The following is a 27,982-nucleotide window of genomic DNA, read 5'->3' as shown; positions in this document are numbered from 1 at the left end:
GCAACACTGATTTAAATTAGCTTCATTGTATTGCAACATCCTCTGACAAAGGACACAACCTTACAAACATCATGAGATGCCTTTTAATTAAAAAAAGATCAATAAACAGGATTAAATCCACAAACAAATTTCAGAAAAATAAAATATTTATTTATCAGGTCACAGGTCCTAATATATTCGAAATACATAAACATGTCAGTCTTTTTCACATTTTATTACTCTTTCAACAGAGGAATGAATCTGTAGTGCAAAATAATTGACCGGACGACAACAACAAGAAAAAGAACATTTGAACGTTAAGCATATACCCTGTTAATGCATCTATTTAGTAGTTCTAATGCAGCACAAAAACACAAATAGCACGTAAACAATATTTTTTTCTACGACAGAATAAGTTAAATAGTCCTCCAGCAACGAAACGAAAGTCTGGCACTCATCAAATTGCAGTGGAAGAGTCCGAGGTAGGCGAAGCACCAGGCGATGAGCTAGTTGAGTGGTCTGCGTTTTGACCAGAAGAGCAAAGGGTTACTCTTTTAATCACCGGGGCCGTGCCTTCCTTCTCGCGCTTCTTCTGCTTCATTCTGCGATTCTGAAACCAGATTTTAACCTGCGTTTCGTTCAGCTCGAGTGTGGCGGCCACCTCCACTCTGCGCGCTCTGGTCAAGTATTTGTTGAAGTGAAACTCCTTCTCAAGTTCCGTGAGCTGCTTGGTGGTGAAATTGGTGCGTATTATGTTCTGCTGGCCATGGATTCCGTATTCGGCGACTTTAACTGAAAATTAGCATTGAATAAAAACACGACTTAGAAACTGTATTTTAATATCACATTATCTATAGCCATTGTAACTAGTCATAACTCACCTGTTTTAGGGGGTTTCCTCTTGACTTTCATCCAGTCAAAGGTTGGCGCTTGTTTAATGTTCGTCTTGGAGTCGCTGTCACTGTCAGGGGAGACCTGATACTTGCTGAACGAACCATAGCCGTGTGGTTCGGGTTCTCCATATGCATATGATTGATAGTGGCTTGCAGAGACCGAGCCAGGCCTGCAATTTGATTCACTGTAAGTTCCAATATTGGCTCCCATATTCACGACGGAAAAGCCAGGGGACTGAAGGCGCATGTGGTCATCTGCTTGAGTGAGAACGTGTTGATGTCCATAGTCCGAATGAGGAGGTCTGGTTTGCTTGCAGAAATTGCTGTGTCCTGTTTTACCCATGTCCACGTTGAGGTGGAAGGGCTGCGATTGAATTTGTGCGTAAGATGTGCCATGAGTTTCGTGCGGTGCCGATGTGAAAGTGTTTCCTCCGACTGGCCGTCCCTCGGGAATGTAACTATTTGTACTTGCACAAGCACTTGGCAAGTATTCTTGCTCTACAGGAAAACACCCAACTTTCGAACTATAAGTGTTAGAACCACGGTTATAAATCGTATAATCTAAGTAAGAATTCATTGTTGACTGACCAAGCAAAATTGATTAAGCAGGGTCAATATGAGCTGATGTGTGGTCCCAGTGCCCCTACAACCTCTAAGCAGTATGTCAAACCACGCAAAGTTGTATCTGAGCTCATATCAGTTAAGTGACAGATCATGTGACTAATTTTGCGCCAATAGTGTGCGACCTGCGGTAGCACTCTGGGCGTTGCAGGTGTCCATCAAACGATTCGTATTTACATGACAAACACATCAATCGAATCCACCCGTCAATCTGATAAAGTCGCTATGTAGGTCTAATGTGAATTAAAGCGAGTACAGCAAGAGATAATTTATAGCTATTGTGTACCTGTGACGGTGAGGACAACTGTATTTGTTTAGCGAGCTATAAATTTAATAGGCCGCTGAAATACATGATGCGCAATAACATCTGACGTGAATTAGTTTGCCTTTGTATTTTTTACCTAATATTGATCTTCTTGTAGTGTTTCGAAATCTGAAGTCCTACTTAGACTTAGTAGACCCCCACAAATAAAGTTTGTCTTTAACTTTTAAAGTAAGATATGGGCATATCTATTTTAAGCATAGAAAACATAATCTATGGTCTATAATCTTTCGTTAAAGTAAGATATTTATGGAGCTAGGAAGTTTTGTTCCTAATAATCTTCAATTTTTTTCTCTCTTTATCTTTGACAGATAGTGGTTTAGCGTGTAATTTTATCCTAAAGTAAACGCTAAATTCTATTAGGGCAGCTAAAAACCTTTCTAAAATAAACGCAATATAAAGTACACTAAAACCTCATTATAATGGCAATTTAATTTTTTTACACAGTGATTTGACTGATTTATTAACCCAAAATAGGTTACATTATTTAATAAAGTAAGTGCATTAATAAAGCCTAATATTCTATGATTGAAATTAATTTCGCAAATAATACGTGAAATTGGCTTTTTGTCATTTGAAGGGTAGCTTTGTTATGGGTTACGCTCTAGGGAATTTGCAGTTTTGTGGAAACGAGGTTGTTCAGAAGAGACAGAAACGCGACCCATTAGACTAGATAATCATGCCCAGCCATGTGTGCGGAAGGACTTTCACCTTAGGCATTGTAGATGCCATTTTTGTTGAAGTTTCGCGCAAGTTTTGGTTTGCTGCAGAGATAATCCGACCAAGAGAGACTCTTTTTATACTTACGAAAACAGATTTTAAGTTTACAGCATCAAATGCTTGGTAAGTTGTTTCCAGCAGTATGTGCTTTTTTGAGTCAATCAATCCCAGCCGGAGGGTTCTTGTAGCTCCTGCGCTGTTATGAGGTTATTATTTACTCTACATTTAAATAAACTTTGCATCAACATTTTAATAAAAAGCGAATACAATAGTATATAGTTAGGCCCATCTAACACTATGACAAAATTGTAATATTTCATCAAATAGGTATGCATTCTAACTTACTAAATTTAGGATTTCTGAATTGGCTTATATTTACTCACCACAAAACGACGCCACGCTCCTATTTGTAGCATTTGCTTGAATTATGTCATTCAATAATATATCCAGTATACAGTTTGTACTACAAACTATTGCAAACCTGTTGATCTGATATTATCTCTGGTATAGTTTGCAGAAGTTAATGCAAGTCTTGATTCAGATCTTGTGGCCATTTTTCTTCTTTTTTCTATTTGTCGTCCTGCATTAAATATCACTTTGCATTTTGGTCCTTGGCGGTCGCTGACTCAATATTTTTGGGGAGGATTTTTTTCTTTGAGTTCAAATGTAGAACTACCTTCTCCGAATAATTCCGCGACGCAGTGAGACAGACGATAGTGTTCCTTATCTGCATTTTCTGCACGGCTTTCAATATCATGTTAGTCTTTTCTGGAGGTTTAGCAAAACTCTGGCCTCTTGTGTCATGTGACAGTGTGGTTCCGGAGGCCCGCTGGAAGATGACCTGCAGGGTCAGAGAAACACGGTGTGAGTCAGGGAACAGGAATCTATCATCGCAGCTAAAAGGGAAAATATATTAATGTCTTTTTATCAAATACCACAATACATCACTGCAGCTGACAAAAATGAATACTCTAACATTTTTTCTTTCACTTTCTATTATTTAGATATAATTGTAAATTATTTTAAAGGCGCCTTGCCATGCAATGTGAGTTTCTCACAAACTCAAATATATAAGTGAGAAGTTATATTAAATTATCCGAGAAAATTGTCTTTAAAGATACCTTAGAAAATATTTTTCTTTTCATCGCTTTTTTGTTTATTATTAGTACACATTAAATGTTACATAGTCAACACTATCTAGCTTTACTATAAATAGCCTACTATAACTACAGCTTTTAGCAGGTTCCGATTTTTCATTCACTAAGTGTTTTGCTATAAGAAAACAAGAGTTCGTGCTAATGCATTAATTATTCTGAATGTATACAGCAAAATCTCTATTTACAACCACTTTAAAAAAATATATGAACGATTACTATTGCATTCATTATGAAAATTCTAAATAAAACATTTAAAATAAGAATATGTAGCTATTTTGAAAGAAAAAAACCTATTTAATAAATTTGTCAATCTTTATACTGTATTTGTTTTATTCATGACTGGCTATAAAACCATAATCAAATAATGAAGAAAGGCTCGCTGGAAAAAACAATGGCAAGGGGAGTGTGCAGTGGTACAGAAGGACGCACAAAGCCCTATGAACTCGTCTTGAACCTTAGCCAAAGTACTAGGGCGATTAATCACATAGACAGATCCTCCGCCATTCACAAACTGTGAGCTTATTCTTCACCATCTTGATTTCATAGAGAGCTTGAATTAGGTCACAATTCGCTGAGGCATTTGCTAATAAACATTTTACGTTTATCCACAGTCTAAATCACTTTAATTAGTAATAATAAAAATATATAATAATAAAAAACAAATATAGCATATCCGTTTTAACCGTATTCTCTTTGTTTTCAGCTCTGCACCAAACTTCTAGTTACTTCTAGTCATTAAATATGAGTTCTAAATTAATATTACATAGAATATAAATAAGATACTGTCCTCTCTAAATGTATAACGACAAAAATGCAATAAATGCTTACCTTTAAGCGATAAAGCTCAAAGGATGAAGCCTGTCAAACCCCGCGATGCATTTAAAGCATAATGTCACCCAAGTCTAACCAGACACATTTTAGAAAAGAGCATGTCATAACCAAACCAAACACGCTACTTTGAGCAAATTCTTTCTAAAAACGTGTATCGCACTGCTGAAAGGAAATCTTCCTCTTCTGAGAAGATTACATGTCTTGAATGTAAAAGCTGATGGAGGCAAAGAAGGATGTCTCTCGGAGTTAGCAATCGATATAAATTGAACTGCGAAACAAACAAAAATTAAGCAAGATCAGGATGTAGCTGTGAAGAAGTATTGACGTGGTGTACATACCAAACGATCAAGAACGTTTACCACACACAACACAGACCGAGAATGACGAGATGCATGCCATTTTAATTAAACAAGCTGCTGATAATGGTACTTGTAGGTCAGTGATCAGGCTGGTCAGTGACATAAGCAAAATAAAAGCAAAGCATTTATTTTATCTGCAATGAATTAAAAGTGGCTCTGTAGAACGTGGCTTTTTAAGTTTTAAAATGATGCAGATGCTACTAAAGGTGAATGTTCTCTGTATTAATGTAGCCAATGTACGATGAATTACTGAAATTATTATTTTAAAAAAGTTTGAAAATCGTATATGATTAACTTTAAAATAAAGGTTCCAATTTATGAGCGATTTCTCAGCGATGAATTTAAAATAATCTATTAAATAAATAAATAATTTATTTACTATTGTGAAGAACATTTTAAATAATAAGGAAAGTCTTTATTAACTGTAAAGTAAATTATACACTGTAAACAACATTTTATGAAATGGACCAATACAATTTTCTGTACTCCAATAATAAATCGCACTTTTACAATTAAGTGTATGTATAGGTTTGTAAAGGAGACATCTGTTTCGAATTATTCGTGCATGATATTGTAATTAGTGATGTTGAAGATGAGAGAGTACCGCTGTCTTGGGATGGTTCTGCGATCAATTCCCCAAAGGTCCAGGGGCCTTTGATCTCTCAAGTTGATCTCAGTGTTCCATTACTTTGCTCATGTCATTGTAACAGTGGATTCGTCATAGACGGTCTAACCAATCTTGTGCCTTAATCTAATCCTAAACGTTTTATTGATATTACCATTGCTTAACCCAGCCTACAACAGTATCTTACTTAACCAATATATTAAATCAATTAGATCAACTATATTTATATATACAGTGATTAACATAAACTACCCCCTTATAAATGAATATTTTACAGGATTCTTTACAATAATATAATTGCATATAATTTAGTCAGTACCAAATTCTAAATTTGTCCACCCAAATTTATATGTTGAGGGAAAAATATACAAATATTATGTAGTTCGTATTTTTTCTTTGCAATAATTATTTTACATTTAAATGCATTGTCTTTCTATTCCTAAAGATGTTAACCAAACTCTAGTTTTAATGAATAAAACTTTATTAAAACAGTTTTGTTGAAATGCACCAAAAGTTATTATCTATACTCACTCCTTCATGTATGCTGAGCACTGTATATGTGAGGGGCGTATCCGTTGCAATTGTACAGCCATATGAAACATTTAGCTAAAAACTACTTTAAGAAATTACTTAATGGATATAAAATAGATATATTCTTATAACAATAAATATACTTAATGAAGTGACAAAACCGTTAAATCCGTATTTTCGTCCGGTGAACAAATGTTTGAGGGACGTTTTGTTGTCATTTTAGCTGTCACTGAATAGTGTAGTGTATACATACAATTATAGTGATATTACAATGAAAGAATAATGAATTTAACCCAGTGCGATGGAAAAAATATGCATCTCAGTATTGCCCTTAGCATGTTTTTGTATATAAGATCGTTGCAACTATAGCATATCTAAGCTTCTGAAATATATAGGCTTACTCACAATGAATGGTGCTTATGGTGTGCGCTTGGTCCTACATTCTCCCGATTGATTGTCCACAGCAACGAGGACAGCTTCTTGCGAGGGAAAAGCCCCAAGAAATTTCTCCCAAACTCACACAAGTTAAGCTCGGCGAGAAGCCATTCTTGACGAATAGGCTGCGTTGCCTTTCTGCTCTGGAGCCTCTTCATTAATTATTTAATGAACCACGTGACATGGAAATAAGGGATACGGAATCAGTATCTTTTCACTTCTAGCCTACTTCATTCACCTCTTCATTCCCAATGAATTAGCCACTTTTGTATAAACGGGAAATTAAAGAAGCTTATTTTATTAATTCAAATACATATTAGCAAAATAGTAACAATTACTGTAGGTTCTAGTTTCTCATTATAAGTAATGAAAATTCAGCTGACATCTGACAGCATAGTGAAACCAAAGCCTAAATATATACCTCTTTATTTTGTCACATTCCTTCTTCTCAGTTGTTTATCCATTTGATGAACACAGCGTCACTGTGGTGCACTTGTTGCTAGAAATATAAAGTAAAATCAGTTTTAATAAGCATAACAAAACATTTTTGAGTAACACCAAACATCAATACTGTCACGTATCATAACATTACACCCTCAAGTACGCTATTTTATATCGTCGATTATTGTATTATTTTGTTGCCCTGGCGTCATGGTGGCGCAGTGAGTAGCACGATCACCTCACAGCAAGAATGTCGCTGGTACGAGCCCCAGCTGGGACATTTTTGTGTGTAGTTTGCGTATTCTCCCCGTGTTCGCGTGGGTTTCCTCCAGGTGCTACGGTTTCACCCCATAGTGTGAATTGAAAAAGCTAAACTGGCTGTAGCAGTAGTGTATGGGTACTTTCCAGTGCTGGGTTGTGGCTGAAAGGGTATCCGCTGCGTATAACAAATGCTGAACTGCAGTTGGCGGTTCATTCTGCTGTGGCGAGCCCTGATTAATAAAAGGAATGAATGAATGATGAATGTAGACTAATTTATAAATGGTTTAATGATATTTTTTAAGGCTTTTTTAAATATCATATATAATCATAGTTCAACATAAACTAATGCATTAATACACTTTAAAGTTGTTTGTTAATATTAGTTAATGAACAGTGAGTTTACTTGAACTAACGTTATTTAACTTTAATAACATTAAATAACGTTATTTAAGATGAATAATAATAAGTGAATTATTTGCTCGTTGTAGTAAATACATTAACTAACAATAACCAAGACCATACCCAATCTTTTGCTCTTTCTTTTTGCATGTAAAAATAACAGTTAACATAAATAATGTTTTATAAGGATGATCATGTAGCTTGTTTTTATTTTTAAAATTCTCACGTTGTCGCCATTTGTCACAATGTGATAAATGATGTAGCGCCATCAGGTGTCTAAATTTCAAGACCTTCACATCATTTTAGATAGATAGATAGATAGATAGATAGATAGATAGATAGATAGATAGATAGATAGATAGATAGATAGATAGATAGATAGATAGATAGATAGCAACAAAAATAATCAATATGTCCACAATTCCACTGTATTGCGTTGTGTTTATGTCAACTACATATTCCCCAAGACACGAATTTGCGACTGTATATTCACACAAATTCGGATCTACAGGGTATATATAGATGACAGACATCATTGGTATTTGTTAAGTTATTGTATCAGGCCAGCCTTGCAGAAAAAAAAAACATGGGTTTCTTTCATTGTGAATTTGTTGAAACTGCTCAAATAGAGCAACAAAGTTAACTTTCATACTTCCCTCGGAACTGCTGCTTTCTTTCGTTTACACTATGTCGTTCTTCTCATTTCAGCTTCATTTCTGCATTATCAAACCAAACCCTACCAATAAGACCTCGATTTAGACTTTTATATTTAAGATATCTTAACAAAATTAATACAGCAGTTGTTAAAACAAAACCAAATATTATAATCACGCATATCTGATTACTTTTAGTTGGAACAAATCCTGAGATCACGTAAGAGATAGGTAAACTTACTATGTGCCTCACTGATCTGCACAAACGATGGTTCCCTTCTTGTTGTCTCTATATTTCCTTTGCCTCCAGTAAGCATACTTTCATTAACAAATCAACGTGTTATATATATATATATATAAGTATTTAGCATGACTTTTTTCTTTCGGACTTTCATTTGTGTGTCTCTGCAGGACTAGCTTCCAACAGCTTCACATGAGACATCACACAACCTTTTTGGGCGAATAACGATCGATTAAAGATGAAAAATTCAAGATAACCTTAAGCGAAATATCGTTTATCAACTTCATTAGGCATCCTGCTGCTGCACGCTTCGATTAGTGAGCTTTCCAGAACGTGTTATCGCCCTAAATCGAGTGCAAACAGACCAGTAAAACAGACCACTAATTAAATACCCAATAATTCTTATTTTAATTCAATTATTTTTTTATAGCTGTGCATAAACTACATGTTTGCTTAAACGTGCTTAAATTACTGGACAAAGATATTGTTCTTTGTAAACTCATTTGCATTTTTGATACAAAACAGCACACCTTCAAGTAAATATTGAATAATTTCATGATATTTACTGCTGTCAATTGTTTTGTTAATATTTGCCCCTAGCTCAAAAGCTGTGAATGGTGCCAGCAATCACATAACTCTGTGACCTCAGCGTGAACTCAAATCCTTCACCAACCAAAGCACTGTCACGGTTTTCTTTCTTTTTCAATATTCAAAAGCGCTGATATTTGAATTTTCACCATTAATAATTATATAGTTAATCGTTTTTTCTCAGTAAGTCCAATAGCTATTATGATTATTTCTTGTAGTAATTGTCATATTTTACCAATATTGCTTTGACCTCGTTTAGACAACAAAAGAAAAAAAGACACGAAAGAGATTTTGTTTCTAAACTGTCACATTAAACAAACATTTTTTTTTTTACATTTTTCTACGTGTTTTGGAAAATTCTACCTAAGATGTAATCTATATCTTTTTCAAAGAAAACATAAAGTGTGTATGCAGAATGAGAAAATAACAGATCAGGAGCTCGGTGTGAGGCGGGCCCTGCTGGTGATGAAGCAGCATTGCATCAATCTAACTGGCAACAAAACTAAATTTCAGACATTTATGATTCAATGAAAACAAAATTATTATCAGCAGAATGGTAAAGGTAATCTAATATGTTAAGCATCGCGTCGACTGTTTGGTTTACTTGCAGGCACTAGGCACTGTTTCTCAATGTTGTGTCAATAGTTTACAAAACCATCTTTAGGAGAATTACAGTCCTGACTTTTGAGTCAAAATATATCTCAAAATCACCATCCAGCTAATTTGGCATGGACCTTGTGCTTCTTTGGGAAGGCATGTTTGCCACTTTCGTCTACTGACCTCCGAGTGATCCCTTCCCAATGAATAATTGATGAGAACAGCGCCCAGATTACCCTATCAATATGCAAAACGCATTATAGAGGCAAAATGGGACTTTAATAGTTATGAATCGAAGTACCGTTTCTATCACAAGTAAATTGTAGTTACATTCAAGTATCTTTTTTTCCTCAACAAAAACACAACCATAGTTTTCTTATGCTCAAAATATTGTTCCTATTTCAAATGTCCAAACATACAAGCATGTACAAACTGAAAAGACATTCTCTATAATTTTCCTATCTTATGATACAAGTACACAACTGAACATGGAATTCCAACGTATTTTACCACGTTACCTTCAATGCCGCTATTATCTTTTTTTTTTTTTTACATCTTTTTAAGAAATAGGTTTTGGGTTTTGAATGAAATAATTTAAAATGTATTTCTGCATGTGTTCATTTAAAAGGAAATAGAACTTATTCAATTATACACGCACAATAAAAAAAAACTTTATCCAAATTTCACTTTGCACGTAATAATTTTTTTTGTAGCAACACAATTATTCTTCATTTTTTTCTCTCTTTCTCTTTTCGCCCGAGTTCAAATCCGCCATTATTTACAACTGTATTTTGATCACTGGATATCCAGCCTTGGGATATCATGTAAACCTATCTGTCATTTAAAAAAAAACTATAAATTAATTAATTAAAGGAACGAGCATTTAAAGAAGAAATTTGAGACTTACAGAGAAGACGTGTTGCCTTTTCACATCCAGCAGAATTATTATGAAAATCATTGTTGACAGCAAAGTCAGCATGGGATATTACGACTGTCCAGTTTGAGAAGACTCCGCATGCTGCCCACAACCTTTAGAATCCCGCTGAAGCAGTTAAACAGTCAGTTACATTCAAGAATGTGAATTATGTAGCGCATTTTCAACCCCCCTAAAACCATAAAACTAACTTTATGGACCTCACGTGACTTTTTTAGAGCTACCAAGTGCTACATGTTGGTGTTATGGACTGAACTTCAGAAGAAAATAATCGGGGAAGATGATTTATCTGTTGTGTTTCATACAAATAGGGCAGAATGTTAAAATAACATGTAAAATCGTTCTGGTGATCCGATTTAAGCATTAACCGTGTAAATTGAAAGGTTGGGTAATTGTTGTGTTGTGATACACTAGAGCTTAGTTTTAATATTGCCTATTATATCTATACTGAGATCCAAAATGTTCTCGCATAAACCTGATTTGTTCATAAGTATTTAATATGAGCACGTTAAAACTTATAGCCAAGAGAATTCCAGATGAATATGCACAATATGAGGGAAACAATTTACAAAATATCAGGCGATTAACTGCTCGATAAAAAGGAAACTAGTTGCATATGTTTTGCGTGGATCAAAGTTGGTATCACTAATCAAACAGGCCTACAGACAAACAGAGACAATCAGTTATGTATGGCAGAAAGAAAACTTTATTATTCTTTTTGGATGAACGCGTTTTCATTTTAGACACAAATACAAAAAAATGGCAGAGATACCAATAACGTGTCGATGACAAAACATTTTTTATCCAACTTTTAACACAGAACGTCCATAACTCACGTTGTGCACTACAAATAACATATTGGTCACTACTGTATAAAGACATTCTTCATAGGACATCTTACGAGCCCAAAGTAATTTTGTGCTGCAGCCTAAGTACACAAATGTAAGTGCGAAAAGATTCATTTCCTCGCGATGCAGGTATCAGACGAGAAATCAAAAAAGCCCAGCACATAACAAGAATATAGCATGTTGCTTGAATAATACATGACGTTTCAATACAAGTTCAAGGATACAACAAAAGATTCTCTTTTTACACTATCACTTAAGATAGTTAGGTAGTGCGAGTTGTACTGTACATAATTTTTGTAGATCTAATACGTTGCACGAATAGCTCACATGGAACATGCTTTCCTCCACGAATGTGTAAACTTGACACACTTGACATTCACACTCATTTTATGGCAATTGTAACTAGTTTAGCATATGATAACATTCAACAGCTGACAATTTTGAGTTGCACGGGAGAATCACACGTCGTCAGGTGAGAACAAGCTGAAGGTGCAGCGCTGTAACAGTAGTCGAATTTTCCAATTGATGTGATGTGATTTGATCAATTTTGAAACGCGCTCCCCGCTGTAGCGAGACTCATACTTTTCAGTTTATTGTCCTTCTTCCATTTCATCCTGCGATTTTGGAACCAGATTTTGATTTGCCTCTCTGAGAGGCAGAGAGCGTGAGCTATCTCTATTCTCCTCCTGCGCGTCAGATATCTATTGAAATGGAACTCTTTCTCCAGCTCGAGCGTCTGGTAGCGAGTGTAAGCTGTTCGAGCCCGTTTTCCATCAGGTCCAGTCATATCTGGCATAAGCAAGGGCAAAAAGATAACAAGTAAATATCACAAAGCCATTAAACGCAAATGGACTTAAGCGTCCATTACATTTTGGATGTTGGACTACTGGTTCATATGTATATTCAAAAAGATGTGTGGTTTATAACCATTGCATTTTATGGCTTTACTGATGCACAATAATTTACCATGCAGTTGCCTCTCAGAGAATAGTTATTCTCTATTTAACCTATACTTATGCTAACTCAATGGTCCGTTTAAGCTTTAATTTTTAAGACAAACATTAGAAGGTTGCTAATTGAATACTACTATTTAAAATAAAATCTGAATAGAAAAACATGCATTTAATCCACGTGTAAGCTGTAAATAAATTAAAATAAAAAAAAGACTAATCATTAAGATAGGACTGTTGTATTTTCATTTGATCATGTCCAAATAAAAAAAATACAGAGATGTTTATACCATGGCTAATGTGCAGCTTCCTCATCCAGGGGAATATCTGTGGAGTTTGACCGTCGTTAGGTGTTGTAGTCGAGGTCGCCACAGATTCTTGCTTCTGCGTATGACTGGTGGTGGTGGTCTGTGCTCCTTCCTCGGTCTCGGACGAGACATTGGTTTCATCTGTGTCCGCAAAATGTGTGCTATTGCTGCTGGTAAGATTGTTGCTGTTGGTAAGTCTGCTGTTGCCGGTTGGTGTGCTCTGATCAGATGGAGGAGAGGAACCCTTCAATTCCAGAGTATCGCTGGTGGCACAAGACAGAGGATCTGGAGACGAGAGAGAGCAGCTCGACTGTCTGTACCGGGTCTCCTGACTCGGATTTTGGAAAGCGCGAGAATTATCTCCAACTGCCCCGAAATGGCCATTGTTGGGACGGTTTACACTGAGGTCTATTCCATTGTAGTTGTAACCGAAAGACCCGGAATGCATGCTGGTGGAGTCCCTGTAAGAAGCGTTCATAGCGCCGTTAGTACCATAATTTAGTAACTGATAGTCAGACCCATTCGGATAGCGCCCTGAGAACGAGTTTAGAAAATAAGAGCTCATTTGGATGTTTTAAAATGTCTTGATTTGTAGATCTTGGTCGTTAAAATCCAGCGCCGCACAATTTATGATGTAATAATGAATTATAGCAATGCACTGTACTTCGTTTTTGCCATGTATGCGGCCAAATATGGGAGAGCGTTAGGGCATCACGTGCCTTTGTTGACCAGTCGTAAATTCTCTCTGATGACTTCAAGAGGTAATTCATGCTCTATGGTTACAAATGATGACGAAATGATGATCGTTTGGTTCAACTCAATGGTGCCTCCCCATCGCGCGCCACATCCCACGTTAGCGGAGGGCGTCACCTACTGGGAGAACTGCAAAATGACCAAACACCTGCACATTTCGGGAAGCCTTTTTACTACAAAACACTGATTTCACTGCAGGAAACAATTTTTTTTATTCATACACAAATGTATGCTAAAGTAAAGCAAAGAGTAAATAATCCGCTTTGTTTGTAAGAAAAATATTTACACTAGACTTAGTAAGCAATTTTGTCTGCTTTATACTTCCATCAGACTCTTTATCAAGCCGTAAGCTATAGATAGGGTATTTGTAGCTTCTTAACTTTGGTTAGCCTTATTTCTGTCATAACGAGTTATACAAAAATTTATTGAAAAATTAATAAATAAATAACATTGCGGAAATGGACAGATTCACGGAACAATGAAGAGGTTTATAATTGAAATACAATACAACTATTGTTTTTATATATATATATATATATATATATATATATATATATATATATATATATATATATATATATATATATATATGCGAGTCTTTCAGATTTAATATTTTTTTTCATGAAAAGTGCATTATTAAAGCATAAAGTTAGTAATGAAACATTTCTGGCTCATTGTACCAGAGAAGACGAGCATGTATTAATAAAGAAGGGTAAACCACAGTAATTGTTAAACAATCATTTTATTGACAAAATGACATTGCTAACAAAGTATGGTAGCGTATTATTCATAGTGCATTCACATATACACAAAAGTGACGACCCAATAAATTAAGAATAAAAATGTCACATTTTCTTTTTTCTAACACACGTGGACTGAATACAGGACCATTAAACCCAAAGTTTTAAGTATGAACTTTTCTTTCAAATTAGGCATTACAACGCTTAAGCGTTTGAAAACGTTCATCTTATTACATTTGAAAGTCCAAATAAAATACTTAACAGTAGTTAAAGCACCTTCCAGAACTTTTACCTTCATTACAGAGGTGAGTTCGATGCCTGTTTTTATAAGAAAGAAATCTCTCTTGAAGCATTTTGGAGTCGACATAACACTTATTAGGTAGTTTTTTTTTCTTGTTGGAAAGAACATGTATGTATTAATTAAAACTACATTCTACATGTTATGTACAGTGTTTCTAGGGCTTCGTCATAAGCTGCTTTTTTGCATTTATCCAGCCTTTCCACCATCTTCCTCATCGCTGACCTTTGCCGAGTTCACTGCTTTATTCTCCTTTTTCCATTTCATTCTGCGGTTTTGGAACCATATCTTGATCTGTCGTTCCGTCAAACACAGAGCGTGCGATATTTCAATTCTTCGCCTTCTTGTCAAATATCTGTTAAAGTGGAACTCCTTTTCCAGTTCAAGAGTCTGAAACCGAGTGTAGGTTTGACGACCCCTGCGGCCAGTGCTGCCAGGCATTCCTGTCAGGAAAAGTGAAAGACATTCTAGGTCAACATCCAATAGCCTAGACATACAAACAGTACAACGTAAATACACCACTTGGCAACTAATTGTCCCTATTATCATTATCACGTTGATTATAATTAATACAGTGACATCAGATTTCACATCTGCACTCTGCATCTACAGATAAGACGTGCATTTTTATATAACGATTATGACATAGTTAGGTGTATTGTACACATATTTACGCATCGTGTTACCTAAACCGCTATTCTTTATTTAGTAAATAAAATAAATTACTTAATAAAAAACTTTTTCTAAGCACTGCAGACCATGTCTCTTTATTATGTAGGCTATGTTTTTATTCGTTGACAGTCTCGTAGTGCTAAGTAGGCTAAAGAAAATTGCTTATCTTTTTCTAAGACATGCAAGGAAATCACGAATGTGTCTTACCATTACATGAGTTCATCCTCTGCATCCACGGGTAAACCGGGGTACATGGTTTATCTTCAGTGCTAAAATATCTCTCTGTGCCCTGTTCTGTGCAGTCCGTCTTGCACTGGTCCTGGGTTAGGACCAGCGAGTCTTCCAGACTTCCAATAGCGCACGAGCGGTCAGCGGTTCGGTAAATATTGGGTGTTGAGTAGTCACAAGCACTGGTGGATCCGCTTCTCCCAAAAACACCCCCAGCTTGCTGATAATACGAGGAGGTGTAAACCTTGTCTTGGACATTGGTAGCTCCGAACGTAGCGCTTGGATAATGTCTTAAAGAATCTGTATATCCAGAGGAATATAGCGGTATCTGACCCAAGAAAGACTCCTGTCCTCCGGGTAGAGACACGGGAAAAGTTGAGTTGACGAAATAGGAACTCATGGGGTGGCCAGTGTTATTGTCCGTGTGTTATGATTTGTTGTGTTTTATAGTCCAAGTGGTATTTGCCATTACTTTATCTGAGATTTGGTTTTAGCCGAAGGGGGGGTGGCGAGGTTCCAATCTGAGACCGCGGGGAAACGGACCAGCTGATCAGTGCCTGACCAATCCTGAGCATTTCTACCAACAGGATAACGTGTACGGTGGGGGCCCTCTTGTTGCACAGAATCGAATCCCCAGGGTATTTCAAAACACTGTACGCAAGTGTATTTCTCCGTTTAACCCGTAAAAATAAGAAATATTAAAATGCAATAATATAGCCTAAATAATCAACTACGTCATAAGAGTATGTGGGTGATTATGAATGCACTCTCTAAATTTTCTCAAACGAAAAATTCTCGCAAAGCTTATATTGGCGCACGTCATTTTTTGTCTTAATTCCAAAATCGCCATGCATTAAATAATTAAAATCCGTATACAGACATCTTATTGGCTCAATTCATAAAATCAATTTAGATAAGCACAGACGGACACTTTCCAGCACGAACTTGTACTGACCTTTACCCTTTTTAAATATAAAATATTATAGTACAACATCGCTGTTTATGCAAACAGCACATTCTCATGCTGAGACAAAAAAAAAAATCCAGCACAAAAAAGTCAAAGACACAACTTGACTGCTATACGACAATTTGTCAGATCCTTTCTGTTTTTTAAGGAGACAAATATGACTTTGGCAGGGTTTAAATAGGGCTTTCAAATTATTATATATATATATTTTTTTACCTATCTATGCATAGACCTATCCATCATTTTTTGTTTCCCCCTCATGTTGTCACTGATATCAAAATACTGTTTAATTTCTTTCCAGACGTCCAACTTGCTCGGAATATTTAGTGAAATCAACATAAAAACCAGCTTCAGCAATATGTAGCCTACATTGAGTAACCACCCTGTACTTTACCAATTTTCTTATATCAGTTAAAACACAACATTAACATCAAATAGCCAGAGCATAAGTTCTAAAAAAAAAATAAAAATTAAACGCCACGTCAGTTCAGCCCATGCTGTTTTTTGTTGTCACTTTATTTTAAAGGGTTGCTAAAGTTATTTAACACAAGTACAGGTAGACATCTTATTTAAAAATATTAATGTTTGGTACAATTAAAAAGCAATATTCCCTGTTTTTTATTTACATTTAAATAAATTAGTTGAGCCTTTTGTTAAGACGAAAGCAAACATCTCAGAAAAAAACATTAATCAATTAACTGTGATTTAAATTAATAAAAATTGATCTTTAGGGGTATTATTGAATATCGATAAGGTGTAACTACGTAAGCAGGCTACGCGGTGATACTATTGTTTTAAGTATGTCCCTTAAAAGGTTGGAGCATCCTTGTATTCTTTAGACTGCAACGATTTTGTCTATATAATTTGAAAAATGTTAATTATCTGATTAATTAGTCAAATCCTATTTTTTTCCCCTTATGCCCTCAGGCTGGAAACAAAACGAATCATTCTGTCATCCTTATGCTACTGTAATAAAACATTGGAAACCCACGACTGAAAGAAAGAAAGAAGGAAAGAAATGAAGACATACATGTTCAAAATTATCAAAATAAAAACATCTTAGGCATGAACCATTTTCAAACTGCATGTGTCTATTACTTGTTCATTGTAGACACTTTGACCGATCACATCTAGGGATGCTAGAGAGGTCTATGAGTCAGATCACTCGCAGAGAAAACCCAAACACAGACTCCCAGAATTTTACCACAGTTACCAAATCTCGTCACTAGATGACATCACAGAGCAAGATTTGAGAAAAGGTGTGCTTTCTTCAGGAGCGGGAAAGCGCGCAAGAATAATTTCCCATGTGATAGTAATAAAAAACATAGCCTAATATTGGTTATTCAGATTAAGAATATTTTTTTTTGCCAAAAAATCCGTTTCAAACTACTGCATTTTGTTCTCAAAAACAAATTCAGTAACCATTAGATAGTTGATTATGCTTTTAAGGCATATTTGTCCTTACAAATGTCCTTTTAAAAGCAAAAACCCATCCCTTTGAAGGAAAATTTTGTAATTTTTAACAAATTCCGAGAAACACTTTTAAACCAACAGCAGAAACAGCATCCACTTTAAACAGTCTACAACAAAAACATTATCGCAAAATGACAGAGCTGTGGCATCGCATTGCTATTCAGAAACTCAATATAGAGATTTGTAAACTCAGTGTTAATGTAAATATCAGTACACAGCGGCCATCTTGTAACTCTGTAAATAAAGCTTATTTCTAATATCTCCCGCCAAATAAGCCGTCAGCATTTAAAAACACTGACACAAAAAGGCCTGATTGCGTTTCGCTGTGTTGATCTTTATACGACTCTTGAAGGTTTGTTAAATGTTTATAAGAGTTATTATCAATTTAAATAATCCAAATGATCTAACTTTAATCAGCTTCTGTTGTTATGCAAAATACATGTTAGTGGTAGTGTTGTAAATGAAATATGCCCACATTGGGTTGCATCATGACATCGGTGCAGTGCAATACAGAAGACTATAGGTCTAGTCCTACCTTTTTTTCCCCGTCATCATTGCTTCACTGGAATGATCCAAAACAATCAAGCAGGTTCGCCGATTAACCAGGATCTCGTGTCGTATTATTAGATGCACGTGAGATGCAGGAAGAGCTAAAACTTGATAAATTAGAGAAGAATGGACTAAGGTCCTCAGTGATTTTTGACCCTTGCACTCCTAACTGATGTGAAAATCTGAAGACGTTTCGTCCTAGCGTGACGTCGAGCTTTCCATCCATATTAACGCACACTATTCGGCAAGCTCAAGAGATTTTCCTTTTCCTCTGCTTTAACAAAACGTAAAAAAACATAAAGGACAGAGGTGCTACTGACTGCGCCCTGACCAAAAGAATGCTGCATTATAGCCACTTGGGAAATCATAAAAAGTTCATGTTCACAGAGAGCTGCTCACGTGACCTCCGTCAGCCAATCCACTGGCAGAACCACACATAAAGTTCTATCACAAAGTTGTAAATTTTCATAAACAGCTGTGAGTTTATTGCTTTGCTTCACCAGTAACTCGGTCGCCGCCATCTTTATTCGTTAAAAGAGGAGGAAAAGCACATCACTTCGTTAACATCCACAGACAGCTATAGCTTGTGATAGCATTATTTATTTTTAAAAATGTAAAACCAAGGTTATAATTTTTGATATCAGATTTAGAGATAGTCCATAGTCAATCACTACAAATGTTTTGCACTGGTTCTTTCTAAACAATTAAAATGTGTAGGCCTTTATCTAAAATGATAACTTGCTTATATACAGAGATACTATACTTTTGACCAGTTTATATTTAACCAGAAATAGACCAATTACCCTAAAATAAAACCGCACAATTGCGTGTTTCTCAATAGTTTGCGTTCTTTTGTCATGTGACTTTAAGAGAAAAATAGACAAATGGAACGTGAAAGCTTTTTACAGCACTAAACATGCGTGGAGGAAAGAATTGCTTCCTGTATATACGAACAAACACTTATTTCCGACATTTATTGGGGCAATAAAACAGTATAACCCAAAAGTGACCGAGCATGGTCTGTGGGTTATACCCTCGACAAGGCAATGCTCTTGAAGCTCAGCAGTGCATGCTGTCCAAAAAGACTCCAAAAGCATCACAAGAGGTAATATTCTGAATTAATTAACTTTTTATAAAATTTTAACACATTTAGTGACAATTTATATGCATTGTATTTCTTTACATTTATTGAGATACTCAGCAAGCATGTTTTTAAAATTATCATCTGTAAAGAAGGCTGTATTCTGTTTAACAGACTATTTAAAATTTCCTTTTATTATAATATTTATCAGTAGGCTATTTTTCTATTCTTAATTTTGCATTTAGCAAAACAAAACTACACGAATTTACGTTTTTCGCAATTGATTTTAAAACTTAACCTCACCTTTTAACACAAGATTCTCCGTTACATTTTGAAATTAAAAAATTTGCACCCAGTTTTTAGCTTACATTTAAAAAGGAAAAATAGAAATTGGATAGCATATTACATGCTAGGCCTATATGTTACTTGTAATTAAATATATTTTTAATTGTGTATTTCTTTTAATAAACGGTAAACAAATACTACCATTCGTTTATTTTTATTAGCTTAAATTAATAGTTTTATTTAAATATCAAGGATTATTATTTTTTATTATTATTTTTGCATGCTTCTTTTAGAATATATAAAATAACAATAGACCGGGATTTTATGTCATCGTTAATACTGGTTTAGGTAATGATAAACTTATTATAAATAGGTCTGTATTAATTTAAATGTTGGATTTTGCTGGGGTAAATAAAATCAAATATACGGTAATTGTCCATGAGATTAAATTAAAGCCTCACGAAATGTGGCGTATAGTGTTGGATTTTTATGCAAGTTTTCTATTCATTAAGTATTATTTCACAACTGAAAAAAACATTGTAATTGTTGTCTTAAGATTGTTTGTTTGTTTTTGTTAGATTGTTATGCTCCTGAAATCATCAGAATCTTGAAAAGTTGTTCATAATAAACAAAAACAAAATATGTGATATAATTAGGCTATAGCCAAATAGTTGGAATAGTACAGTTTTTAAAATTCAATAAACAACGTTTGAGATGAATTGATTATTTGTTTATATATATATATATATATATATATATATATATATATATATATATATATATATATATATATGTATAATTATTTTTATTTATTTATTTATTTATTTTTTAGAACAGCACATTCTATCCTATAGCAAGGCCTGCCTAACCACACGTCCGTGCAAACATTTTCTTCTGCACAGGCCACGCTTCAATATTCGTTCATTTTTTATTTAAAATAAGTAAACAAAATAAAGTTTAACGTTTTAATAATTTTGAAGAATGTCCCTACCCCTTGATCACAGGAGGAGAAACAAGAATAGAAACGCGTAATACAACTAGGATAAAGAAACAATGGAAGGAAATGCATGTAAAATATCTATCTCAACACCACACATCTCTCTATGTTATATATATATTTGTTTCGAACAGTCCACATTAGGACCAGGTTTCATTTTGTGGCGACACAATAAATATTTATTGTGGGGATCTTGAGTTGGTATGATATACTGATGTTTTCGTATAATTAAAACAAAGCCAATTTTCATGACATGGGAATTAATTTTTATTTAAACGCGTTAATCTTTTTAAATAAAATCATTATATTTAACATATTTTGTTTCTATCTTTGGCTTAATAACACAGACAAGGCAATACTAAAAATATCCTATATGATTTTCGTTGGTATAGGACTTCGAATCGAATCGAACCTTAAAAATAACGGAATTTGTCATCGAATGATAATATTAAATATCCCCTTATACAAACCGATTATTCAAAATTAAGACAACAGGCCTACGACGTAATAAATTGGCTTACTTTTCTTTCATCTATAAATTTCATTTGCTGAATTAAGAAAAAAATTATTAAACTCAAATTAAACATTTTTTAAAATATGGAGGTGAATGAAGCCTATAGTCTCTATGATTTTAAATACGAGGACTTTTGCAAAGCCATACTTAGCCTATACGTTCTTTATAACCAGTTTTTATATTTATATCTTGTAGTTTGCTATTTTTGCTTTGAAATAATAAATATGAAATTTAGATAATCCATAAAGTCAAGTGAAATAATTGCCTTGTTGATCTTTTTATTGCTACAACGAATAAATGTAATCATACAAATAGAATAAAACAGCACGACATTTATTGGCTAGAATTAACATTAAGGAGAGCTCTGAGGACTTTGGTATTTTCAAATGTTTAATCTCGGGCCATGAGTTTCCTATAGGCTCCACCAAGCCGAAATCTCTGAAAGAAAGGTACCACAATTAAGAGGCATCTGGCACTTGGTGTTCATAAATGACGAGACTGAGATTGAGACCAGACTGCTCGGGAATCCAGTAAGAGTCATAAAAGCCTGTAAATTGCCTGCATGAAACGAAGTGCTCATATTGAACTTTTGGCTTGAGGTCAAATGGTTTTGCTTAACACATTGTGGTCAATATACGTGACTACTAACGTTAAAATTATATTAATTTAACAATAATTGTTAATATTATTATTAATAATGTTCCGTTCATTAAGGTTGTAACGTATTCAAGGATAACTATAAATTATAAGATCTTCAGGTCCTTAAAACACCTTTGAAGTTTTTTTTAACCAGACAAGGACACAGACCACCCATGCTTGCCTTAAAGCATCTCAAATAGAAAATAAATAGATGTCACCTTTTTAAATATATTTTATATATATTTATATATGCTTAAAAATGATATCTATTTCTAAAAGATTATTTTAAAATTTATTTATTTATAAATTATTAATGTAATATGTTTCAAGGTTCATTTTACAACTTTAGTCATTTTATTTGAAGAGGTGTTAAGTTAAATAATTTAAAGTTAAATAAGTTAAAGCAATTTTGCTTTCTTTTAATTGCTGTAAACTCTTACAAAAACACAACAAACTTTCATGGGATAATCAAAGGGAAAGGGGGGAAAAGAACAAATGCGACAAAGGAAGTGTTTTCTTGAATTTTATTGTGGCTTCTTTCAGGAACCACTTCCAGTTGAAGACAATAGAAAATACAATAGACCAGTGCTTCCACGGAACTGCAATATCAAATATTTACACAGCATTTTAAGAATAACATTGTGCGTTTAAACCATCCACTTTCAGGAAAGCATAACGCATGGATACACTGACAAAATGATTGACGCAATGACCCACATGTTAGGTAGTTCGGTTGAAGAAATGTAAACCTGAATAATATTTTTTCGAACAGTAACAAATAACAAAAGTGCATTGTCTTGCAGTAAGATATACACTCACTAATGTAGACTCCTTGTCCCATTTTTATAGGCTAAAACGGTTATAGAAGACCTTCTTGGATTGTGATCTCCACTAATTCGAAGGAAACAGACGCCATGCAGACCATACACAGCCTTCGCCTCACATGCCCTCACTGCATCAGGAACCTCATGAGGATAAGCACACCAGTGAAATCTTACAAAACTGACACTCATTAAAACATAGTTAGCGGAAATAATCGCTGTCTGTAAACATAAATGCCTCATAAGTTTGCAATAAATTGAATACATGATGCAACAGCCTTTGCATGTCGACGAACGTTTTTGAACTTCAGACTTTTATTTAATTGAAGTTGATCGATTGTGATGTTTTTATAGTCAAAAGACTATTTAGAATTGCTAGAAGCCTCCGAGTCCTCTTCTCCAGATGTGTGTTTTTCTGACACCTGGCTCCCCTCTTGCCTCTCTCTCTCAATTTCTTCTTGTTCTGCTTTGCTGCTGGGAAACTTGTCTTTGTTGTGTTCTTTTTTCCACTTCATACGCCTGTTCTGGAACCAGATCTTTACCTGCCTCTCAGTGAGGGCCAGTGCGTGAGACACTTCGATGCGCCGCTTACGGGTCAGGTAAGGATTGAATAGGAACTCCTTCTCCAGCTCCAACGTCTGGTAGCGGCTGTAGGTCTGCCTGCCCCTTCTCCGTCCGGTAGCTAAGGGGGAAATAGAAGCGTCATTAATACTGGTGAAAGACTTTTTGATTAAGATACTTATCGTATAGTTTTAACGTGAGAGCGGTTATAAGTAACTTTAATCCTGTGTCATTCACCAGATATTTCACCTGCACGTAAATAGTGCGTTATGCTGTACCATGTCCTAAAATAAAAGTTTAAAACGGGGGTTTAGTATGGATGGCATAGAAGAACCTTTTATGTGTTCCTTGGAGTATTTTCCAGTGATCAGCAAACATAAAGAACAATAAAGCTATTTTCTTAAAAATAAAGATACCTTATTTGCACTTATGGTTCTTTAAATATTTTTTAAGATTATTACATATTTAATAGTTATTTATTAGTTATTAAAATTATTAGTTATTTACACTAATAATTATCTTAATTTTTAAGAGCTCTCCTTAACAAACTTTTTAGTGCACTCAAAAAATATTTTTTACTTGTTCAGTCTACTTATTTAAAATGAGCTGAAACAACATAATTCTTGAGATTTCATTGAGACAACTTAATTTTTTAAGTTCAATCTACATAAATTTGTTAAAAATGTTAAGTGAACTTAATCGATTTGTGTTGGGACAACATGAATAAATTGTATGGAACCCTGCATTTTTTACGGTGTGTGAATAACATTGACATTTGAAATACAATTTTGTGCAAACAGAAATATTTAATTAGTGAGTAAATTTTGAAACTATCGATGCCAATGAGAAACTATTATTAAAGATTGGGTTCACAAAAATATTATGTTTTCATAGTTTGGGGAACACTTTAATAATCTAAAGATTATTTTGAGCAATAAAAATGTTTAAGGTGCTAGTTGGAACAATCAATGGCACTCAACTATTATTAAGAGTAATAACTATGTTTTTAAATGCAAGTATTTCGTGCTTGTTTACGCTGTAAAATGCTGGGTTCCACACAATCGGTTTGTGTTGGGACAATATGAAGGAATTAAGTCAATGTATTAGTTTTTAAGTTGATTGAACATAAAGCAAATAAATTGCCCCCCCCCCCCCCCCCCCCCAAAAAAAAAAACGTAAGAATAAGAACTGTGTTGTTTTAGTTCATTTTAAATAAGTAGCTTGAACAAACAGCAAATATAATTTTTGAGTGCATGATTGTTTTTAGAACCATTAATACTATTAATGTCAAACAAATTAAGAGTGGTTATAACGAAGTCTGCGTATTTAAATAAAAAATACATGTTGTGAAATAAGGTGGATAGGCATATATATCTAGGCTATCTGTTAATAATGTAACGAAGTGTCAAAAACCCTCACAGCTTCTATTAACTGTCATAACACAATGTGTACACACGTAATCCGGATATTCTTAAAAGGTGTTAATTCCTTAGTAATCTATAGGTGCCATAAAGCGTTTAATTGGGGGTAATAAGAGGCCTAGCATTGTCTGCAGTGTTTTATATGGGACTATAACAGACTAGGTGTTTCTCTTCACTCATCTCACCTTGTGGTCTCATCCATGGGAAGAGTTGCGCTGTGCACGGTTCTGCACTCTCCAGATCATCCCTGATACCGCTGACCTTTAAATTACAATCCCCAAACTGCGTAAAATCCGAATCTGGCGCGCCAAAGAACGACTGTTTCTGTAAACCGTCCTGGCCCAAGATGTTTCCCGTGGCATCTCCAGGGTACGCAACTGCGCACGGGGTCTGCTGGTAAGACGCGTGGGGGAATGATGATGTGCCGTGGTGGTAGAAATCCGGGAACTGAGCCGCGTGCTGAAACGCAGATCCTGTGTTGTGACCGTACAGCACAGATGGTCTGCCTCCAAGATCCGGCGTGTAGCTTGGGCAGTCATAGTAGTTGGAGCGCAGAGAATCGCCTCCTTTAAATTTAGTGAAGAGGGAATTGACGAAGTAGGAACTCATTGCTTGAAAGATCAACTCCCCGGTGAAACTTTGGCAATCAGTGTTGAGATAAAGAAATCTCTAGATAAATTATGTTGCTTGAGGCCTGCTATGGCAATAAAAACGAATTCATCCAGTTGGAAATTATATGCGTAAAATGTCGTAAATATTCATGCAAACAAATGTATCCGTAGCTGCACCCACATGACTCCTTAGTGACGGTCCCCGAGCAATAAATAGTTTTCCTTTTTTACTCATTTCATATGGGCGTCAGTTATTGATTCCTTGTATCATTGGATGCGCGCACAATCTCCAAACAGACAAAACGCGATCTTGTGATAGGAAGAGCAGAAGAGACTGAAAAGAGATGAAAAAGGGGAGAGAGGGAGTTCTCGGAGGTAGAGGGGGAGGCGGAGTACGAGTCTTATTGGTAAACCATTTCAGTGCCAATCCAAGAGCACATGCACAAAACCAAATGCTTCTAGTGGGATAACAAAAATTCAGATCAATCACATTATGAAGATTATACCTTACATCTGTCATCACGTTCATATTTATGACTTTATGATTTGGATATTTGTATGTCAATATATCTACTGTAATATAGACTGCTGCGATTAGTGTAGCTACATCGTGTATGACATGTAATTAAGTAGGCTACAGTACGAGCGAGTGGATTGACGGTGAAAAGGTTTAAATCAGTCAACTCAGAGAAACCTGAGACCACCCGTAACGTCTGTTTACAGTAGAATATTGCAACACAACTATCTCACATCAGAGAAGAGGTCCGTTTTAATATTTGACTATTTATGTTTCAATTCACACGAATTCCAGTCAGAGGGTGAGTGTTTATTATTAGTTTTTTTTTTTTTTTTGCTTTTTTAATTGTATTAGTTTTTTTTAGTAAGTAAGTGTAAATGTCAAGGCTGGAACAGGCGCGTTGTCCTGCCTGCTTTTAGAGTAACACCGCCATCATGTGGTGGACATTGTATGTTCGTTTGGACACATTTAAGCATTTAAAGGACGGCCAAAATTCAGCTCATCTACTGTGTGATAATGCAATAATATTAATGAGCGTGAAGAAGAGCATTCGATAAAAAAACAATAACAAAAAAAACGTTTTTTGTTTGCTTATTAAAAATCGAAAAAACATTTTGAGTTAGGTTTTTTCGGTTTGCACCATGAAAGGGGAACGAAATTCAAGCGTGATTGTCTGTAGAAAATAAAGCAAACACGGTGCTGAACAGCTGCGAGATATTTTCAAAGCACAGTTGCTTTCATTTTCCGCTGTAACTTTATGAGCGGAGAAACAACTAATTCGATTTTACTGCCTTCATTTTATGCACTATTACATCAAGCCACGCGAAATTAAGCGTATGCATAATCTGTCTTACGAAGACAACCCCTGCATTTCTCTTTTAAATGAAGACGTTTTATTTTTAAGTGGTTTTATTATTGTTAAAAAAAAATATTATTTAGCCTAATAATAAAATAAATGTAACGAATCTGAAATCTGGACTTTACTAGAACTATGTGAAGCTGCTTTGACGAAATCTACATTGTATAAAGCGCTATAAATAAACATGAATTTAATTGAATTATTAGTCATTTACATCTAAGGTCCTCTTTTGGCAGTATCCGAAAACACTCCTTAATCTGTGGAACTTTCAAGTGAAGCCACATGCATTTAAAAATGAATAAATACATTTTTCATATGTGAAATAATTCTATGACCACACTTACCCCAAACAGGATGAACAAAAAATTATATAATTTTATAATGATAATGATTTCCAGAAATAGTTCAAGAATAAGATTAAGAATAAAGACGGACATAATGAGTAGCGGGGCGACGCAAGCCATGGATGCGACATTCTTGTGAGTTTCGGCATTCAACACAATCTTACAGCAATTCGTAACTACCAGTGTCCTCTTGCGTGCGAAAATGTATTTATATTTATTATACTGATATTATTGTTGATTTTTTTCAGATAATAACTAACGAAAAACGTTGAAAAAAGGGTTCATTAGACCACTTGAATGGGTGTTGTAACGCTTATTTTACTACAGCCGATAAAACACCTTACCACCTTTGACCCGTCCTTATCAGTAAAAAAAAATATTTATTTAATTTGCTCATTTTTTATCATTTATGACTAAATAAATTCAACATAACTTATGGCATCATTTTCTAATTTAATGTTTCTTTAAATTCAATATGCCATAAAATGTTTGATAAAATATTTTAGAAATACATGCAGCGGTGGATTAAGTAAAATTTACATGCTGCTGAAACTCCTCATCAGCTAATTTAATTTGTAATTATTTAGTTTGTACAGTCGAAATTCTGGGCTGGGTTGTCCATATCTGACATAAAGACAGACAAATCAAACCATTGGGGTACATTTAAAAAGAAATTAACACACAACTGTGTCCATATTTTACCATATTTTTATTGAAACAACCCAGCATTTAAACAATGTACAAACTCTGTTTTACAGCACAAATTGCATAGAAATTTCTGTTTCTGAGAATAAATGGGCAATATTGTACCCTGTTTATTTTCATATATGTTCTAAGAAGTCATACTGTCAGGACAAGACCCATCATGAATTGAAATATTTGACCTATTCCTTTAGATCAGCATTCTAATAAACAAAAAACATTCATTAAAATGTTTATTTATACTAATTGGCTTAGAA

The 27,982-nt window shown here is 34.8% G+C and overlaps 4 protein-coding genes, 1 long non-coding RNA gene, 1 other non-coding gene and 1 pseudogene across 13 annotated transcripts in view; 1 reads left to right on the top strand and 6 right to left on the bottom strand.

Moving 5' to 3' along the window:
* The window catches only part of LOC100535964 (uncharacterized), a 38,784-nt gene extending 15,796 nt beyond the window's left edge, over positions 1-22,988 (top strand). For all 5 annotated transcript variants that reach the window (XR_012388031.1, XR_663066.5, XR_012388030.1 and 2 more), the window contains one exon: positions 22,739-22,988. This is a non-coding gene — a long non-coding RNA (uncharacterized lncRNA). The remainder of the gene's footprint in view (positions 1-22,738) is intronic.
* Positions 129-18,716, bottom strand: hoxb1b (homeobox B1b). Of its 4 annotated transcripts, XM_073917367.1 has the most exons (5): positions 18,360-18,716; positions 6,895-6,972; positions 6,444-6,625; positions 861-3,376; positions 129-771 (listed from the first exon to the last, which is right to left on the bottom strand). In XM_073917367.1, exons 4-5 carry the CDS (start codon positions 1,447-1,449, stop codon positions 437-439), a joined length of 924 nt encoding a protein of 307 aa, XP_073773468.1. In that variant the 5' UTR covers positions 1,450-3,376; positions 6,444-6,625; positions 6,895-6,972; positions 18,360-18,716; the 3' UTR covers positions 129-436.
* The window catches only part of si:busm1-227h09.4p (si:busm1-227h09.4, pseudogene), a 29,280-nt pseudogene continuing 3,625 nt past the window's right edge, over positions 2,328-27,982 (bottom strand).
* mir10a (microRNA 10a) lies at positions 8,008-8,106 on the bottom strand. Its single transcript, NR_029922.1, has one exon. It is a non-coding gene; the product is annotated as a microRNA 10a (primary transcript).
* Positions 11,278-13,355, bottom strand: hoxb5b (homeobox B5b). Its single transcript, NM_131537.3, is given in 2 exon segments — positions 11,278-12,224; positions 12,676-13,355. Coding segments are annotated over 2 exon segments (831 nt in total). The 5' UTR covers positions 13,259-13,355; the 3' UTR covers positions 11,278-11,976.
* hoxb6b (homeobox B6b) lies at positions 14,487-15,910 on the bottom strand. The gene is given in 2 exon segments (NM_131538.1): positions 14,487-14,927; positions 15,364-15,910. Coding segments are annotated over 2 exon segments (675 nt in total). The 5' UTR covers positions 15,785-15,910; the 3' UTR covers positions 14,487-14,673.
* hoxb8b (homeobox B8b) lies at positions 22,987-25,508 on the bottom strand. The gene is given in 2 exon segments (NM_131181.1): positions 22,987-23,392; positions 24,878-25,508. Coding segments are annotated over 2 exon segments (744 nt in total). The 5' UTR covers positions 25,302-25,508; the 3' UTR covers positions 22,987-23,072.

The sequence above is a fragment of the Danio rerio genome, chromosome 12 (genome assembly GCF_049306965.1).
Source record: "Danio rerio strain Tuebingen ecotype United States chromosome 12, GRCz12tu, whole genome shotgun sequence".
Lineage (NCBI taxonomy): Eukaryota > Metazoa > Chordata > Actinopteri > Cypriniformes > Danionidae > Danio > Danio rerio.
Note: the sequence above shows the minus strand (reverse complement) of the source record. Positions and strands in the feature narration are given on the sequence as shown.

Bases quoted from the DNA above. Each gene is read 5' to 3' on its own strand.
- hoxb1b (XM_073917367.1), bottom strand. From the start codon at position 1,449: ATGAATTCTTACTTAGATTATACGATTTATAACCGTGGTTCTAACACT. The intron at 772-860 runs GTGAGTTATGAC...GCTAATTTTCAG, and splicing joins GAGGAAACCCCCTAAAACAG to TTAAAGTCGCCGAATACGGA.